The 18,287-nt window shown below is 37.3% G+C and overlaps 1 protein-coding gene and 1 long non-coding RNA gene across 2 annotated transcripts; both read left to right on the plus strand.

The window, feature by feature from the left end:
* Window positions 1-13,932: 13,932 nt before the first annotated feature.
* Window positions 13,933-15,147, plus strand: LOC136707577 (uncharacterized). Its single transcript, XR_010804226.1, has 3 exons — window positions 13,933-13,985; window positions 14,884-14,962; window positions 15,062-15,147. It is a non-coding gene; the product is annotated as an uncharacterized lncRNA (long non-coding RNA).
* A 113-nt stretch (window positions 15,148-15,260) lies between these two features.
* Window positions 15,261-16,296, plus strand: LOC136706667 (zonadhesin-like). The gene is made up of 5 exons (XM_066680262.1): window positions 15,261-15,267; window positions 15,363-15,439; window positions 15,516-15,657; window positions 15,807-16,051; window positions 16,144-16,296. Exons 1-5 carry the CDS (start codon window positions 15,261-15,263, stop codon window positions 16,294-16,296), a joined length of 624 nt encoding a protein of 207 aa, XP_066536359.1.
* The last annotated feature ends 1,991 nt before the right edge of the window (window positions 16,297-18,287 follow it).

Genomic DNA, 18,287 nt, shown 5'->3' on the forward strand with positions numbered 1-18,287 from the left:
GCCTTAAAAATTCTGAAGTGAGGGGCATGGAGTAACCACAAACAACCCCACCCAACTTTAATTATGTGCAAAAACCACGTTCCTCAGGCCGTGGGGGCGGTCTGGCAGTGATCTTTAAAAACAATCTCAGAGTTACTGAACAGTTTTCTCATCACCATCATCTTTTGAGTATCTTGCAGTTAAAACACCTGGCTCTATTACTGCACTCCTTATCTATGCCCCCCCCCCCCCAAATCTAATTCATCCTTTTTCTCTGAACTATCTGAGCTACTCACTCTCGCCAACTCTTCTTCTTCTCGACTGTTGCTACTTGGTGACTTCAATATACATGTTAACACTCCTGACAAGAAGTTTGTGACTGATTTTTTAGCTCTCCTTAACTGCTTTTCCTTCACTCAACATGTAGATTTTCCTACTCATGACAAAGGTCACACACTTGACCTAGTCTGTTCTTCTTCTGTCCTGGTTCACAACCTTCATCCTCTCCTGTTCCCACTCTCTGACCATAAGCTCCTTCTATTCTCTGTCCCTATGAATGTAGCTCACCAATCTGTTAAAAGACTTATCTCTTTCCGTAATATTAAATCTGTTGATCTCTGTTCCTTCGCTCAGTCCATCAATATGAGCTTTCCTGTTCTCACTGCTCCATCCTCTCCTGAGGTACATGCCACAACGCTTAACTCTGCTCTTTCCGCGTCCCTCAATGCTTCTGCTCCTGCGAAAACCAAATTGGTCTCTTTCACCACTTCTGCTCCCTGGTTCACCACTGAGCTGCGCGCTATGAAGCAAGCTGGACGTCAGCTTGAAAGGCTGTACAAAAAAAACAAATTAAGGGTGCATGCTGATGCTTATCTGCAACACATGCGCAAATACAGAGATTCCTTACACACCACCAAGTCTAGGTATCTCTCAGGTCTTATTAATAGGCCTAATGCTAACCCCCGTAATCTCTTTACAACAATCTCTAAACTTTTCAAAGCCCCTGGCAGCAACAGGACACTCTCCTCTGAACTCTGTAACTACTTCTTACACTTCTTTGAAGATAAAATTTCCAATATTAATAACTCTCTTACGATTATCTCATCTAAATCCACCTTTCCTTCCTCATGGTCTCCACAGCCCTCAGTCTGTTCTATATCCACGCCCTGTTTTTCTGATTTCAGCCCGGTTACTCCTTCTCTTATCAGTGATATCATTACCCACTCTAAAAGTACCCCCTGCTCTCTTGATCCCCTCCCTACCTCACTAACGAAAGCCTGCATGACTGATTTGGTCCCTCATCTAACCTCTATTATTAACCATTCACTGTTTTCTGGCTATGTCCCCTCAGTTTACAAATTAGCTGCAGTTACGCCTATCCTTAAAAAACCTGGTCTTGACCCAGCAAATCTAAATAATTTCCGTCCGATTTCAAATCTTCCATTTTTTTCTAAAATCCTCGAGCGTGTCGTAGCCACCCAGCTGACAACATATCTAGAATCCAATAACCTCCTCGACTCATTTCAGTCTGGTTTTCGCCCTCACCATAGTACTGAAACTGCCTTGGTCAAAGTTATCAATGATCTGCTGGTGGCTGCAGATACGGGAGCTCTAAGTATTCTGGTCCTCCTTGACTTAAGTTCTGCCTTTGACACAGTAAATCATGCCATCCTCCTTTCAAGACTACGTGAGCTGGGTGTCACTGGTTCTGCCCTTGACTTGTTTATATCTTACCTAACAGATCGAAAACAATTTGTCACACTTTCTGGACATAGTTCAACCATTTCATCCATCTCACAAGGGGTCCCACAAGGCTCTGTCCTTGGCCCATTACTGTTTATTGTCTATGTACTTCCCCTCGGCCATATTATCCATCATTTCAATCTTGATTTTCACTGTTACGCTGATGACACACAGATTTACCTCCGGACCAATTCTTTCAACAACCCACCACTCTCCAAATTGGAACTATGTCTCTCAAAAATCAGGCACTGGATGACGCAAAATTCACTGATGCTTAATAGTAATAAAACTGACCTAATCCTCATTGGCTCCAAATCTACCCTCAATAAAACTGGCTCCCTCACACTCTCAATTGATGATGTCACCCTGTCCCCCTCCACTGTGGTCCGAAATCTTGGTGTCACCCTTGACTCTTCACTCACGTTTCATTCCCATGTTAGTTCCATCATAAAAACCTCATTCTTCCACCTTCGCAACATTGCTAAAATCCGTCCTTCTCTTTCCCAGTCTGCCTCTGAACGCCTCATCCATGCATTCATCTCCAGCCGTCTTGACTATTGTAACTCTCTTCTTTCTGGCATTAGCTCCTCACTACTACATAAACTCCAAATGGTCCAGAACTCTGCTGCCCGTCTCCTCACCCACACCTGGTCCCACCACCACATCACCCCAGTTCTCCACAACCTCCACTGGCTTCCTGTTAAATATCGTATTCAGTTCAAAATCCTCCTTCTCACCTACAAAGCTCTCAATAACCAAGCTCCCTCTTACTTATCGGACCTTCTTCAACCATACACACCTAATCGCATTCTCAGATCTTCCTCAGCTGGTTTACTCACCATTCCCCCTTCTAAGCTGCATAGTCTTGGAGATCGAGCCTTCTCCAGACATGCCCCCCGCCTCTGGAACTCCCTTCCTCCAGAAATTCAACAGTCAACATCTCTATCGCTATTTAAATCCAAACTTAAAACACACCTGTTTGCGGCTGCATTTAATCCCTCTGTTTCTGATAAGCTCTTGTTTGTTTTTACCCTTGTTCCTGTTTTGTATCATTCTATGTTATGTAGTGTTATGGATGTGATTGTCTTTATGTGTTCATCTGATTGTAACAGCGTCTTTGGGTTACTGAAAAGCGCTTTAAAAAATCCATTTATTATTATTATTAAACATCGCATTGAGCCCGAGACCCTGCTCATCAAGACACGCTTTTAGAAATAACTCCACAATCACCCCTGTTTTTAAAAACAAATAAAAAGGATTCTTTAGCCTCTGGGTCATGTCCAGAGCCTTTATGCCAACTACATATCTCGAAGCCAGCGACGTGCTTGACTCATGCTTAAAATGTTCTTCCGTGCTCACTTGGAGCTGTACGGTCCACTTGGAGTTGTACCGCTCACTTGGAGCTGTATGGCCCACTTGGAGCTGTACGGCCCACTTGGAGCTGTCTCCGGTCTGCAGAGATACCCTTCTCGCATAGTTCCTCAATGTACAATTAAATATTTGGAAGCTTAGATAGTGATATATGTGTGTCTTCAGTTTAATAACTTTCCTCAATTTAATCATAATTTTGGTCACATTAATAAACCGAACCTAATCTTAATAATTTATTTTCGTTTTTTAATGGCATTGTGTTTGAATTTATGCTGTACAGATTTCTGTAAATTAAATTCCAACCGTTTTTTTTTTGTGTAACGATAGATGTCAAAAATGCATCAAAATATTTTCTTTGTCTTTTGCGGATTGCCTTAACTTTCAGTATTCCAATAAGGGTATCATAAAGCATACCATAAAGCATCCTGCCCTGCCTACAGCAGTTCTTAAAGACATGTTGTTTATCTTTAAGACATATGCAGACCATACCTTTGATCCCATGTTAAAGCCATTAGACTAAATGTGTGTAAAGACAAGTCACACAAAAAAAACAACGCCCAACTAAAGCAGTGATTAAACTCAGAATAAACTCTGTTTCAGCTGTTATAAATTGAAAAAAAAAAATTAATTAATTAATTAATTATTTTCTTTTTTTACTTATTTATTTTATTATTATTATTTTCTTTATTACATTTTTAGGTTTTATTTTTTATAAAATTACTATTGTAACATGTTCATAAGCAGACATCTTTGGAATAAATCGTATCTCATATCGATACTGTAAATATATTTATGTTTAAATTGTGTCTTTACAGAAGGGAAGGATACCCATGCCATTAACGTTAAAACACTTACATGCCATGAACACTGATTTTAAAAACGTTTGATTGTCAGACTTTATGCTGGTACCAGTCAAAATGGTTCTTCTGAAATGTACTGTATTATTGCCATAAACTGAGTCCGGTTAGTTCACTTGTCAGACCATAATACACATTTTTCTGTTAGTTTCAAATGGACACATTCTCATAAGTGGCTTATGCTATACATAACATACTGTCCAAACATCTATACGGGTGCAGTAACTTAGTGCTCAGTTTTCAAATTTGTTTAGTCATTTTAAATCAAAACAAGTTAAATTTGTATAGTGCCTTTTACAACTGATTACAACTGAGAATTAGCACAACCAACATATTTTAACACTCAGTATCCCACACTCATGCCTTTTATACTCCCTATTAATAAACAAGAAGTTCAGGATGATTTATTAAATGTTGACATTTGTAGAATTCACATAAATTTCACAATTTAGGACTGTTTAAGCCACCGGACAGTCCTGGCAGTTAGAAGCCCCTACCCACTAGCCTGGCCAACAATCCATCCCTGATTGTTTATAATGGCTGTGAAGATCTAATCTTGCTTCATTTTTCTAAAACATTTCTCCAGAGGAGCTCTTGCATCTATGCACATGTAGCTGTATATTTCATTTCAGTCATCAGAATATTCTGAAATCACAGTCAGGGATTACCTCATGTCAGTGCATTAGTGCACCAAGGAGGAAGAAAAGCTGAAGGTTTCATGCAACATTTCTTGCTTTAATCTTACATCAAACCTAATATGGTTACTTAATATAACTCCTTCTGCAAATAACTTTTTATAGCCACAAAAGAGATTAGGGAATTAAACAGAGATTAAGGTAATTGGATAACATTGTCAAAATCATTTCAATTAGCTGATATTATTAAAATATAACGGTCAGGCTTAGGGATGTCAAAGTTGGGTAAACAGACCACTAAAATGTTGCAGTCAGAGCAAAATGTTTTTCATAATTCATCCGTTTCCCTTTACATTATGTAGAAATGTCATGATGACCAGGCTGAAAGGAATGGTCTTATATTGTTTAAAATAGAATCATGTTATATTAACTTAAATTGAAAGCTTAGCATCCACTATATACACATACTTAAACAATATTGATCTAAACTAGGACAAGTGAGAGAAACTGAGGGCTGGAATCTTCTGGAGTTTTTTATAGGAATCTGCAGGAATACAGACCTTGAGACTAAGTCATGTAATCTCTGTATTTCCTCCATATTTTAAAGGGCTTTGTTGGCACCATCAGTGTGCAAAGATCAGAACACTCCCTTAAATGATTTTGTTGCTGGTAAACACATATAAACCAATTGGTTTATATGAGGTGTATTGTCAAGGCCAATATTTAAATGTCCATAGACATTCAAGGGGTGAAATATATATCGTGTCCTTCATTTATGCATCTAGTAAAACATTCAACCGTCTATTTATTCACCTTTATCTCCATTTTTTTTTTTGCTGTTAACATGAAACTGTCTAAAACTATTGTGTCTAAAACTGAATCAGTGTCTGCTAAAGCACTTATTTATGGGTGTTTTTATACTTTTGAGATATAAAAGTTTATGAGTGTGTGTATATACACCCAGTCAACCATAACATTATGAACACCTCCTTGTTTCTACACACAGTTCATTCTGTCAACTCCACTGACCATACAGGAGCACTTTGTTTCCCCACCTACACCCTATTATTCAATGGTCAGGACAACAACAGCACCACCACAGAGCAGGTATGATGGGTGTTGGATCATCATTAGAGCAGCCGTGACCCTGACATGGTGGTGATGTGTTATTGTATGTTGTGATGGTATGAATGGATCAGAAACAGCAGTTCTGCTGGGATGTTTAAACACCTCACTGATGGACTGAGAATAATCCACAAACCAAAAATATCCAGCCAACAGTGTGCAGCAAAGGATGAGCTGCTGTCTTTGAGTGGGCAGTGTTGAAAAACTCCAGCAGCACTACTGTGTCTGATCCACTCGTACCAGCACAACACACACTAACACATCGCCACAATGTCAGTGTCACTGCAGAGCTGAGAAGGATCTAAATCCCTGCTTTGTGATGGTCTTGTGAGTGTCTGGAATATTGAAGGACAGCGTGAATCTGGGCAAACAATGTATGCAGAGCAACCAGTGTATGTACGGTCTGTAAAAGTACTCCTGTATGTTCAGTGGAGCTAAGAGAATGCATAGTGAGTATAGAAACAGGTGATCATAAAGTTATGGTTGATATATTTATCCAAAATTGTATATAATTTACATGAAATAGTAGTATATGGAAGCTGGAAAAAGTTTTCCTCAAAACAAGAGAGAGAGAGAGAGAGAGAGAGAGAGAGAGAGAGAGAGAGAGAGAGACTGATTATATACTTCTTATATACTTATCATTCCATTTTAAAACTTGAATAACTTCATAGGCACTTTAAATGTAAGAACAATGAGGGGAATTCTAGCTGAACCATATACATTTTGAGTAAAGCTCTTTTTCCAGTTTCCATATTGTATTATTTTATGCAAAATGTATCACATTTCAGAAATCAATTTTTAAGGTAATATTAATTTAATGGTTCTTAATGTTCCTATAATGTGTAATTCATTAACTACAAAGGAGATCCCCACAGCATAGTTGTCACGACAAGTCAGAAATGGCCTTTGGACAAGTTTACTGTCTTACTCAGTCTAGGACATGCCCCCAAGTGTTTACTTCCATCACATTCACTTTCAATTAATTCATTTCTTTGTATGAAAATATGGAAGTGCAGAAATAGAGGAAATCCCGGAGAGAACAGTGTTGCAAAACTTCTCAGTGTTAGTCACATTCTGTGTTTTGAAATTGTAGAAATTTTATGCAACAAATCTTGACTCCATGCAAAACTGCAGTGGGTGCAGAGCCTACCCAGAATCTCTGGGCACAAGGCATGAAGACACCCTGGAGGAGGCGCCAGTCCTTGACAGAATGACACACACTCACGCATTGGCTAACACCAACGGACACTTTTGAGTTACCAATCTCTGTACCACTCATTATGTGAAAAAAATAATCAGCTCGTGTTGCTATAGTGATGAGCTAGACCATAAGAGATGGGCAGTGCCTCAAGGCTTCATATTTTATAGGGATAATAAAAGTGTTATCAGAGGGTGGAGAACTAGTGACATAGCAGTGATTCCAGTGGTTAACTGTCGTATTACAGGATTAATATAGGGTCAAAAACAGGGCTAGGCTTGGCTGGATGCTTATATGTTCTAGTAAAACATACATTCATAAGAAACAAATGTTGTTTTCTCAGTAATTTGTCCCAGTGGAACTCATGGAAATGGTCTACAGTGAATGTTTCAGAGAACTCTAACAATTTACAAAATTACCACAATGATATAATTAACTCATTTTCTTAGTTTTTAAAACAAATGTTTATGATGAATTATGATGCTGAAATAGAATCCTAAGCCATTATGTAACTTTTTTAAAAAACCGTTTACTTAAAAATACCTATTCCTTAAACTTTAAACAATATACTGCTACAATACAGCACATATCAGATTTTACTCTTATGCTATTAGTCATAAATGTGGGTATTGTTACATTTTTCATTTACATTTACTACATTACATTTATTTCATGTACATTTACTGACAGTTACGCCAGGGTGTGTTCCCGCCTTGCGCCCAATGATTCCAGGTAGGCCTGGAAATTTGATATAATGCAAAATTCCAAAAATCGGCCTGACAAAATTATTGGCACCCTCAATTTATTATGATTTATCATTTAATATTTGGTTGCACGCCCTTTGAAATAAATAACTGAAATCAATCACTTATTTAACTATCAACAAGCTTCTTACACCTCTCAAGTGGAATTTTCGATCACTCTTCTTTTGCAAAATGCTCCATGTCTTTCATATTTGAAGGGTGCCATCTCTCAACAGAAATATTAAGATCGCTTCACAGGATTTAGATCTGGACTCGTTGCTGGCCACTTCAGAACTCGCCAGCACTTTGCTTCCATCCAATTCTGGGTGCTTTTTGAAGTATGTTTGGGGTCATTGTCCTGCTGGTGTAATTTATAAAAGTACAAAGACAACATTTACAATTTTAAATGTTGAAACTGTGAAACTTTAGTGTGAAGTTAGTTTGAAGAATATTTACCAAATTTGAATTTGATGCCAGCAACACGTTCTAAAAACTTTGGGACACAGGCATGTGTTTAATTGTTAATCTTTTAATAACATTCTGTAAACATTTGGGAACTGGTGAGAAAATTTGCTATAGTTTTGGAAATAAAAGATTTTCTTATTCTTGCTTGTTATTGGATTTCAGCTGCTCAACAATCCATTCTGAATGATCTCAAGATCAAAAGAAGGCAGGTGAGTTTCTGGATCCTGTTTTTATATGGTTTCTTCTTGGCATTTGCATGTTTTAACTTGAAATTGTGGAGGCATCAATGAACTGTGCTCACAGAAAATGACAAGTATACCTCTTTGCATATTTTCATTTCCACTAGAGAAAACTTTCTGTTTTTTATTCTGTGCCACCCAAGGCCCTGAAGACCACAGTCAGTAAATTCTGGCTTTAGGCCTTGCCCCTTAAATATTTAAATTTCTCTGGATTCTCTGGCTCTTTTAATGATATTACGTAACTTGCCTATGTACTACAGATGATGAAATCCCCAAGTTCTTTATTATTTTAAGTTGAGTAATTAATTCTTGAAGTGTCAAATAGTCTTTCACAAAAACAGCCATTCTTTTAAAATGCGGTCTTGACACAGACCTGTTGTTTCATGTCCTGTTCAAACTTTTTTTTTTATGTTTTTTTATACAATAATTGGCATATATTAAAAAAAAATGTAAAAGTGAGTCTTTAAACCTTACACCTGGCATCATTGGTTTGTGTTCTTTGTTAAAGGAAACAAAACGATTAAATCAAGTGAGAGTGATTGAGGGAAATGTGTGGAGATACAGGTCCAAAAGTTTGAAATCTCTTACACAACAGTATGTGCAATTTTGCTCTGTTGTTACACGCTCTCTTCATTAAGTATCTACTCCCACCTGTTATAGGCTCCAGCAGGACAGCTGACACATACTTTGGTCTCAGTCCAATCTCTAATCTTTACTGATTCACACAACTGGTTTTGCAATAAACTATGCAAAATAATACAGAAGTACTGTCATACTCCTCCTTACGCCCTCCCTCTTGAACCACAGGCCATCCTTTATAAATACCCATTTCTCCATTAAGCCTGTCTCTGTGTAGCTAACTGCATCAGTTAGCTATGGGCCAACTAAAATTATTATTACTTTTAAGTTGGATAAGTGGAAGTTATACTGTGGGAAACATTGACAATAGGTGAGTCATGATATAATTCCAGGTATTTACTAAGCATTTATTCTATTTAACATTAATTCATCAAAATATATACGTGTATAAACTTTTATTAGAGAGAACAGCATATCATGTTATTCATATTTGTCACATTTCCATTCTTGTTCTTATTTATGACTGAATTGTAATGTACCAGTTACTATTTATTTATGTTTCAAAATAACCTAATACAATTTTAAAGACAAAATCAATACATTCAAAATTAAGAATGTATGTCTGCAGACTTTGCCAATGCAAAATTCAATAGCATTTAATTTCCAAATATTTTAAGTTTGTTAAATTTCAAGTTATAGTAGTACACCAATAAATGTGTCTTTAAATGTAGTAAACACATAATGTCTGTAGTTTAATATAGATGATTTGTCTAAAGCCTACGCAAGAGTAATATGAGGAGTAATATGAGGAGTAATATGAGGAAATGAAACATCAGTTTACTTATATAATGGAACATGTTTAAACAGTTTAAAACATAAAATGTATATATCATATTAGAAGCTGGTATGAACTTTGAAGGCAAATAATAATCTAGAAATTTAAATCTGATATAATATTTTAACAAATATTTAAATTAACCATTGACAATCGCATATATCGTTTTTTAAATATATTTTATTTATATAAGTATTTTATATATACTAATTGATTCCGAGATTGAAACTTGAAAAACGAAGCGGCAGAATTTATACACTGTATACATTTGAAAAAGTGAACAAAATAATATTTAATTTAAAAATCTTATTATTATGTAATAAATGATCAGTAATTTTATTTTTCAAAATTTTTATAGAGCTGATTTTACTGAACATGATGCTGGTAAGTCTTTTTCAAAATATCAAAATATCTCATGATTTACCATTTTCTTTGAATAGACAATAGTCTAATATTTTAATGAATATTTTAATTATTATGTGTTTCATTTTTGCCACTTTTACATATTAAACTGTTTACTATGCTGTTGTAAAAAATAAATAAATAAATAAAACTTTGGATAAGAACTTTACCCTTGTCCTAACCATTGCTCCAAAGTTCTTATCAATCCATACACCAAGTTTATCATCACAAAAGTGCTTACGCACACACAATTCCAGACTTAACAACACAGAACATAGTTAAAGTAACATTGTAAAAGGGTGGTACACAGTTTGTGTTATAAATCTTATCTACGATCTATGTCCATTTAAAACATATTAACAGAGGATTTACAGATTTAAAGGGAAAAGAAGAGGAAACACTCTGATCATTTTGATGGTGGCAATTAGTCAACAGGATATTGCAAATAGTTATATAATGTCCACATTGAGGCCTCAAAGTGGGTTGCTTTGAAATGTTGAATCATGAGATCCCGGCACCTTCTTTAAGAATTTAGATATTAAATTATATATTGTATACTGCATCAAAGAATAAATGATAATATTTCTCCTCTGCCCACCTTTGCTCTCAAATAGCCATCATAGCATCCTGTGACTTCAACAACAATGCACAGCCCTTTTGTAACTTCCGACAAGACACAGCAGATGAAAGTGACTGGATTCGTCATAAAGGCCCAACACCGACAACTGGCACTGGACCCAGTGGAGACTATCCTGATGGAAGTAAGTTCCAACGCTGGAAAAAAGTGAATAAAAATACATACCTAAACATACAAACCAAAATTTTCTTTAAAGAGGTGTGGCTCTTTTTTGTTTTTTTAAGACACCAAGAACCCTAATTCTGGACATTATTCTAAGGGATGATTTTAACACTGAAAGGAAAATGCTGTTCAGAATTAATCTTAATCCACATCCTTAATCAACTTAAAAAAAAAACTATTTTATATTTAAGTTGGAATTCTTGTGGTGAAATGGGAAGGTAATATTTTGCATAATTCAAAATCTGTTTATATGTTTTGGAAATGTATTTTTTGATACATCCATCCTAATCATCTTTAAATAACAATTAATAAACATATTTAGCATAATGACGCATTATGGAATTACTACAAATCTGATATGTCTCTTTTACATGATATTTGGTTCAACAACCCCTATTTGTGTCCTCCTCAGCTGGATATTACATCTACCACGAGGCTGATAACGTGGCTAATATGCAGAAGGCGCGTCTGCTTAGTCCTGTTATCAGCAATACATCAGCTCAGATTTGTGTACAGTTTCAGTACACCATGTACGGTTCTGATGATAGAAACACCTTGACCATACTGGCTAAGCGGCCTGGCTCAGAAGAAAAGCTTTGGCAGAAATCTGGGATGCAGAGTCCATCATGGCTAGGAGCAGCTATTACTGTACCTAAACCAGCTGGAGAGTCTATTGAAGTGAGTATGAAAGATGTTTCTAATTCAAGGACAACATGCATATTTTACTGATCCTTAACAATTAGAAGTAACATCCATCAGATCAGCTGTCTGAATAGCTATCGGAATACAGACATGTCATGTTCTATCCAAAGTCAAAGCTTTAAAGTAATACATTATACAGTAGTCTTAGTGATACTCATTCAGTCATATAGCAGTAAATTTTTATGGTACACGTTAATTATACTGATACTGATACTAATGATGCTAAATTTCCTTCGGGATCAATAAAGTATCTATTTATCTACTGCTCCAAAATACATAATGTTTTTGTTGATTACCTTATTTATTTTGTTGAGTTAACGATATGGAACTAAACAGCATTAACTGCAGGGTTTACATCTTACTTTACACTCTATTTGTATACATTTGCACACACTCTAGCAGTAAACATAATTTTTGCTCATATAAATGATACTGGCATGAAAAACAAAAAATAAAATTGTAACATTTCATATATATAATCATTATTATTATTATTATTATTATTATTATTATCTTCTCAGATTGTGTTTGAAGCAATGCGTGGGTTCACCTCATTCTGTGATACAGCCTTGGACAACATCAACATCACAGAGGGCCCCTGCCCTGGTACATGAATTCATTAAATTCCTGATTCACAGTACAAAAATAATATGGTGAGACTAATATAGGGGTTATATTTTTTTGCACAGAGTGTATAGCTGGTTGCGATTTTGATCAAATGGATGACTACTGTGGTTGGACCAACAAGGTGTCAAATCCATCCATTATGGGCTGGGAGTTCTGGAATGGACCCACTGATACCCCTGGTACAGGTCCAGACAATGATTTCTCCAAACCAGACTGTAAGGCATATTTCTTTGACATTCCCAGATTCCCAAAATAATTCATACTTGCAATACTATGCTAACAGTTCTTCCAGCTAATCAATGCTGTTCTGTATGTTATTGACGCAATCTTTATACCCAATACTTTTCTTGTATCTTCAATTCTCTTAATGCAGTGGGATTATACTTGCTGATGGATTCCTTCTCCAGTGTCCCAGGAGCCTCAGCCCAACTTTGGAGTCCATCCACAGCAGCTTCCTCTTCTAACTGTCTCCAGTTGAACTTTCATTATTATCTGTATGGCACTGCATCAAACATGGAGCTTACAGTCCATGTTGTCACCAGTGGTAAGAATATACTGTTAAAATTATGTTAAACTGATGTCTGCAGTTTCAATTTTTCACACACAGATTGTGATTGTGAAACAACACTTTATTTGTATTCTATAAATCAATAATTTTATTAATGAAAACTATAAATATATTTTAAAAATGACTGTAACAACCCCCAGGTGGAGCTCTAGGAAATCCTGTTTTTAGTGTCAAAGGAAATCAAGGCCAAGGTTGGAAACCAGCAGAAGTCCAACATATTGGCACAGGAGATGTTCAGGTATGGCCTAATTATATTTCATGAAAAAAAATCCGATATTTGCAAAATAACTTACAACAATCAGGTGGCAAAGGCTAGGTCACCATTACGTTAGTTAACCTTAGCGCCAAATATTTGAGAAACAAGGTCAAGTCTTTAAGTTTAGCCCTCCCCGGCGCGGAATCACAGCATGAACAGAGCAGCAAATACTCCCACGTAGTGTTACGTTTTCAAAACAGGAATTTTCTGAAGATTCGGAGAATCGACTCTAGACACACTCAGGAAACCAGTGAATCTACTACAATCTACAAGACTCTCAGGAACTGACTCTTTCAGGAATCAACTTTCCTTTTGCTCCGTGCGTGCGCGTTGTGATTTTTGCCGGAGGAAAATATTTAACAATTTACCATTCTACCATTTAAAAATAAATATCAGGATATGTTATATGTTTAAAACATTGTACACTAATGCTAAAAGCCAGACTAATGAGTCAACCGTAAACAAGGACACGTGGCAAGCACTGAATAGCACGTCTGTGTGGATCAGTTACTAGGGTGACTAGAAGTCCTCTTTTTTAAACTTAAAAAAATGTCCGGCCGGAATTTCACAATCGTCCAGGATTTTGTTTTTCTGGAGTTTACATAGAACTTCGAGAAGCGTTTCGTTCACAAACTAGTCCCGCCCTCCCCTACTCCGATTGGTTCGCTTGAGTGAGTAGAGGGCGTGGTGAAGTAGCCTAAAATCTTCGGATTGAATTTGACAGTAGAGCTACCGTTATTGGTCAATAACCTTCTCTGTAAACATTTAATTGGTCAGTCTGCACATCAGTAGGCCTTGTTTACGTCAGGCAAAGCTCATGTACCTACCGTCAGCTCGAGCAGCTATGCCGAAACGTAAAAATGTAAGTTCTCGGATTAATTAAAAAGAAATTCCCATGTTTTCCATGTGTAGCAATTAAAGGTGTAGCACACAGGTTCAGCTAAGCATACAAAGGCAGCGAGGGACGAGAGCTCATCAACCCCCCCCCCCAGCCCCCCCCCGGGTCACCCTAGCAGTTACTTATGTATAAGACTGATATTTTTCATACATTCTCTAAATGATTTTATTATTATTATTATTGTTATTATTATTATTTATTTATTTCTTTTAAAAGGCTCCAGAGCTTTATTTTATATTCACATATGCCAGTTCCAAAGGTTGTTTAGCTGGACCTCTAGAACTTTGTTTCACAGTGAAACTAAATATTTTATTAGTTTTTTTCCTTGTATAAGCCTACCTTGTGCCCTGCATTGGGAGAATTGACACATTTGAAATGCAGCCTTATTATTTGATAATTAAGAATTAAATTTAAATGTTAGTAACCTGGCTAAACATGGATAAATGATGCTAGCACTAGTTCAGTAGCAGTAGCCTATATTTATCCTATTTTCAATTATATATTGTGGAAATTCTGCTTCAAGTTGAAATGATTGAAACTGGCCTGTGGGTCTCCAGATAGCAATGAATAGCCAAAAGTGGCCCACATCTGAATTGCAGATTTTTTATGGCCCACATTTGACCTTTGAGTTTTCTCCTTCTACTTAGCCACAGGTTCCCATTATATGGGCAACATTTCAGGTGTATTGTGAACCAAGTCCATTTGTCATGACCCAAGTCATGTCAGACTAATGGCATTTAGCTCATGTCTTGCCTGCACAACACATGCCATAAACCAAGACAAGTAGTTGTTGGTTTACATCAACGGTGCTTTGTTACTTTCACTTTATATTTGTTTATAGTAGTTATGATTTTCATTTCAGTTTGTGATTGTTGGCACATATGGAGAGACAGAACAGACGGATATTGCTATAGACAGTGTCTGTATTACAACTTGTGAGGGTAAGATGATCTGATATGTCTTCTGAGTACCTTGTTGTGCATGTTGTGTTTGTTTTAAAACTACTCATCTACTGCGTTCATCATGTGTTTTTACTTTAGCTGTAACAACAACTGCCACACCTAAACCCTCTACACACTCACCTACCACACCCCAGTCAACAACCACCACTGAGCCTTCAACAGCCACCACTCCAACAACACCAGGTAAAAATAAAACAGTTCACAGTTGAATGTTTAAGCAATGCAAAAATATATAAATAACATCCATGCTTTCTCCACACAGTGAAATGCCCTGATAATGCGGAGTATATAGAATGTGGTCCCGCCTGCATTCCCAGCTGTAAGGACCCCTCCACCAACTGCACTGGTTCCTGTATCAGTGGCTGTTTCTGCAAGCCAGGTTTTGTGTTCAGAGGAAGACGCTGTGTTCCCATTGAACAGTGTGGATGTCTGGATGATAACAACAACTACTATGAGGTGCATTGAAATAACTATTTAAATAAGACAGATTTACTTTCAGTGCACATTTAATATATATATTTTTTTATTTCAGCCTGGAGAGATTGTCCTTGGGAATGGCTGCTCCAAGCTGTGTCGCTGTGCTGGTAATTACACCCTGAACTGCGTGGACAACACCTGTGACCCCACAGAGGAGTGTCGGGAAGTGGGCGGAATCCATGGCTGCTATCCTAAAGGTGTGGAAACCTTAAATGATACTGCAGTTGTTAATCAATTTACCCCTATGGTGCTGCAATATTTCACATCCTGTTTGAGTTACTAAAGGTTAAACATTGTCTGCTTTTTTATATCTTCAATAAACTATTGATTTTTTATGTACCTACAGATTCCTCTACCTGCATTGCTTCTGGTGACCCTCACTACACCACTTTTGACAAGCGCAGTTATGACTTCATGGGCACCTGCACCTACTTGATTTCTGAACCATGCAACAGCACAGCCGTTCCTTACTTTGCTGTTTATGCTGAGAATGAGAATCGCTATAACATCCCTACTGTCAGCTTTGTGAGTGCTGTCCACGTCCACGTTCTGGGAGTGAAGGTGTCCGTCTTGAAAGGAGGAATTGTGCAGGTGAGAGAGCAAAGGGATAACAAGTGTAGAAAGTGAAATGAAAGATATATTCTGCAGCAATGTTACGAGTACTGTTCTCTGTCTGTGCACAGCTGAATGGTACCAATGTGAACATTCCCTTGAGTCCGGCTCTTGGGGTAGACGTCTTCAAATCTGGAACACTGTACACAGTGGCCATGAGCTTTGGTGTGACTGTTCGTTATGATGGAAATCACTACATGGACATCAAAGTCATCAAAGAGTGAGTGACATATTAAGATTCAGTTTAGCATTTTACAATTTAGTTAACTGACAACAGGAGAATCATTAAAGGAGTGTGTGTTTTGTCTTAATGCAGCTATCAGAATAAGCTGTGTGGCCTGTGTGGTGACTATAATGGCAATGCCATGGACGACTTCCGCACTCCTTCTGGTGAACTGGTCAGCGGTCCAACTGAGTTTGGCAACAGCTGGAACACAGACCCTGAGTGAGTCACTGATGATGTGTTGTGTTGTATAGGCTGGTAATACTCATATTCAATGTTGAACTCATCTTCCCTCATTCCCTCCTGTAACTGTACGTGTGGGTTAAAGGCAAGGCAAGGCAAGTTTATTTATAGAGCACCTTTCATACAGAAGCAATTCAAAGTGTTTACAGAAAAAAAGAAACAGTTAAATTAAAAGCCAGAATAAAATCATAAAATTCCAATAAAACAATTACATAAAAAGAGTAAAATGATTAAAAATGATTAAAACAATTTAATATGATACAATAAAACAAAAGAAATAAAATGCAGTTACAGAAAAGTGCAGAATAATTTAAACTGAGCTGTAAGCCTGTTCAAACAGGAATGCTTTAAGCCTTGATTTTAAAGTGTCTTAAGTCGGGGCTCTTCTAATATTCTCAGTCAGCTGGTTCCATTTATGAGCGGCATAGCAGCTAAACACTGCCTCTCCATGTTTAGTTTTCACCTGAGGCAGGACTAACTGACTAGTTCCTAAAGATCTGAGAGCTCTGCTCGACACATATCTCTGTACCAGATCTGATAAATACACTGGTCCTACCCCATTTAGACATTTAAAGATACTGAGCGCTGTTCTTCTTTTGTCTCCAGCTGCAATAAGAGTCCAGTGGACCCGAACCCTGGCTGCACAGAAACTGAAGAGGAGCTTTATGAGAGTCCAGCGTACTGTGGTATCATCCTGGACAGCAAAGGTCCATTTGCTGCGTGTCACCCAAAAGTCAATCCGAATGTGAGTTAATCAGACTAAATGACTTCTAATTTAGATTTTAAGGTTTGCAGTTTAACATTACCATTGTCATCTCTCTTTGAACACAGTTTTATGTTTGTGTTTGTTTTGTTCTTGTAGAAGTTCTTCAAAAACTGTGTGTTTGATTTGTGTGCGCTGGGAGGACCTCATTCTGCCTTGTGTGAGGCGATTGAGGCCTATGTCAACGAGTGCCAGGACCGTGGTGTGAAGATCGATGCCTGGAGAAACAGCACCTTCTGCCGTAAGTCTAAGAAAAAACATAAAATCAACAGATTTTGGTCTTTCCCTCCCATCCAACAACACTTTTTATGTCTTACACAAAGAAGTGTTTTAGAAATTTCTCCCTGTAGCTTTTATAATTAAATTAGTGGGACTCCTATATTGACAGTTTATTATGTTTTTATTTTTTAGCTCTGAATTGTCCACCCAACAGCCACTATGACTCCTGCGTCTCCCCTTGCCAACCCTCTTGTTCCTCTCCGCTACCCAGTCAGTGCAATGGACCCTGCTCTGAGGGATGCATGTGTGACCCTGGCTACATACTCAGTGGGGACAAGTGTGTGAAACAAGATACATGTGGCTGTAAATATAGTGGACAGTATTACAAGGTGAATGTGGACATGTTACAGTTAATTTTTTTTTTTGTTCCTGTGCATACAGATTTTATTTACAATGATTTTTTTAACTCAGTAAGTGAGTGTTAGTATAACAATTTCTGATATATCCCCTGTCTATGTAATTCAGCCTGGGGAGGAGTTCTACACTACAGACTGTGATCTGCTGTGCAAGTGTGATCCCCCATTTGTCACCTGCAGTGCTGCTGAATGCCCTCTTTTGCAGCAGTGTGGTGTGCAAGGAGGTCAAATAGGATGTTACCCAGTTGGTCAGTGCTATATAAAGTGTTTTTTTTTCTTACATATTATGAGGTCCTATGCATTTCATAAACAGTTTTCTGCTTTGTTTCAGTGTAGATGTTAAAACAATGT

The sequence above is a fragment of the Hoplias malabaricus genome, chromosome 9 (genome assembly GCF_029633855.1).
Source record: "Hoplias malabaricus isolate fHopMal1 chromosome 9, fHopMal1.hap1, whole genome shotgun sequence".
NCBI classification, from domain to species: domain Eukaryota; kingdom Metazoa; phylum Chordata; class Actinopteri; order Characiformes; family Erythrinidae; genus Hoplias; species Hoplias malabaricus.

What these genes read in the sequence shown, in the direction of transcription:
- LOC136706667 (XM_066680262.1), top strand. An exon ending in ATAACAACAACTACTATGAG is followed by an intron (nt 15,440 to 15,515) that starts GTGCATTGAAAT and finishes TTTTTATTTCAG; the next exon opens with CCTGGAGAGATTGTCCTTGG. An exon ending in CCATGGCTGCTATCCTAAAG is followed by an intron (nt 15,658 to 15,806) that starts GTGTGGAAACCT and finishes ATGTACCTACAG; the next exon opens with ATTCCTCTACCTGCATTGCT.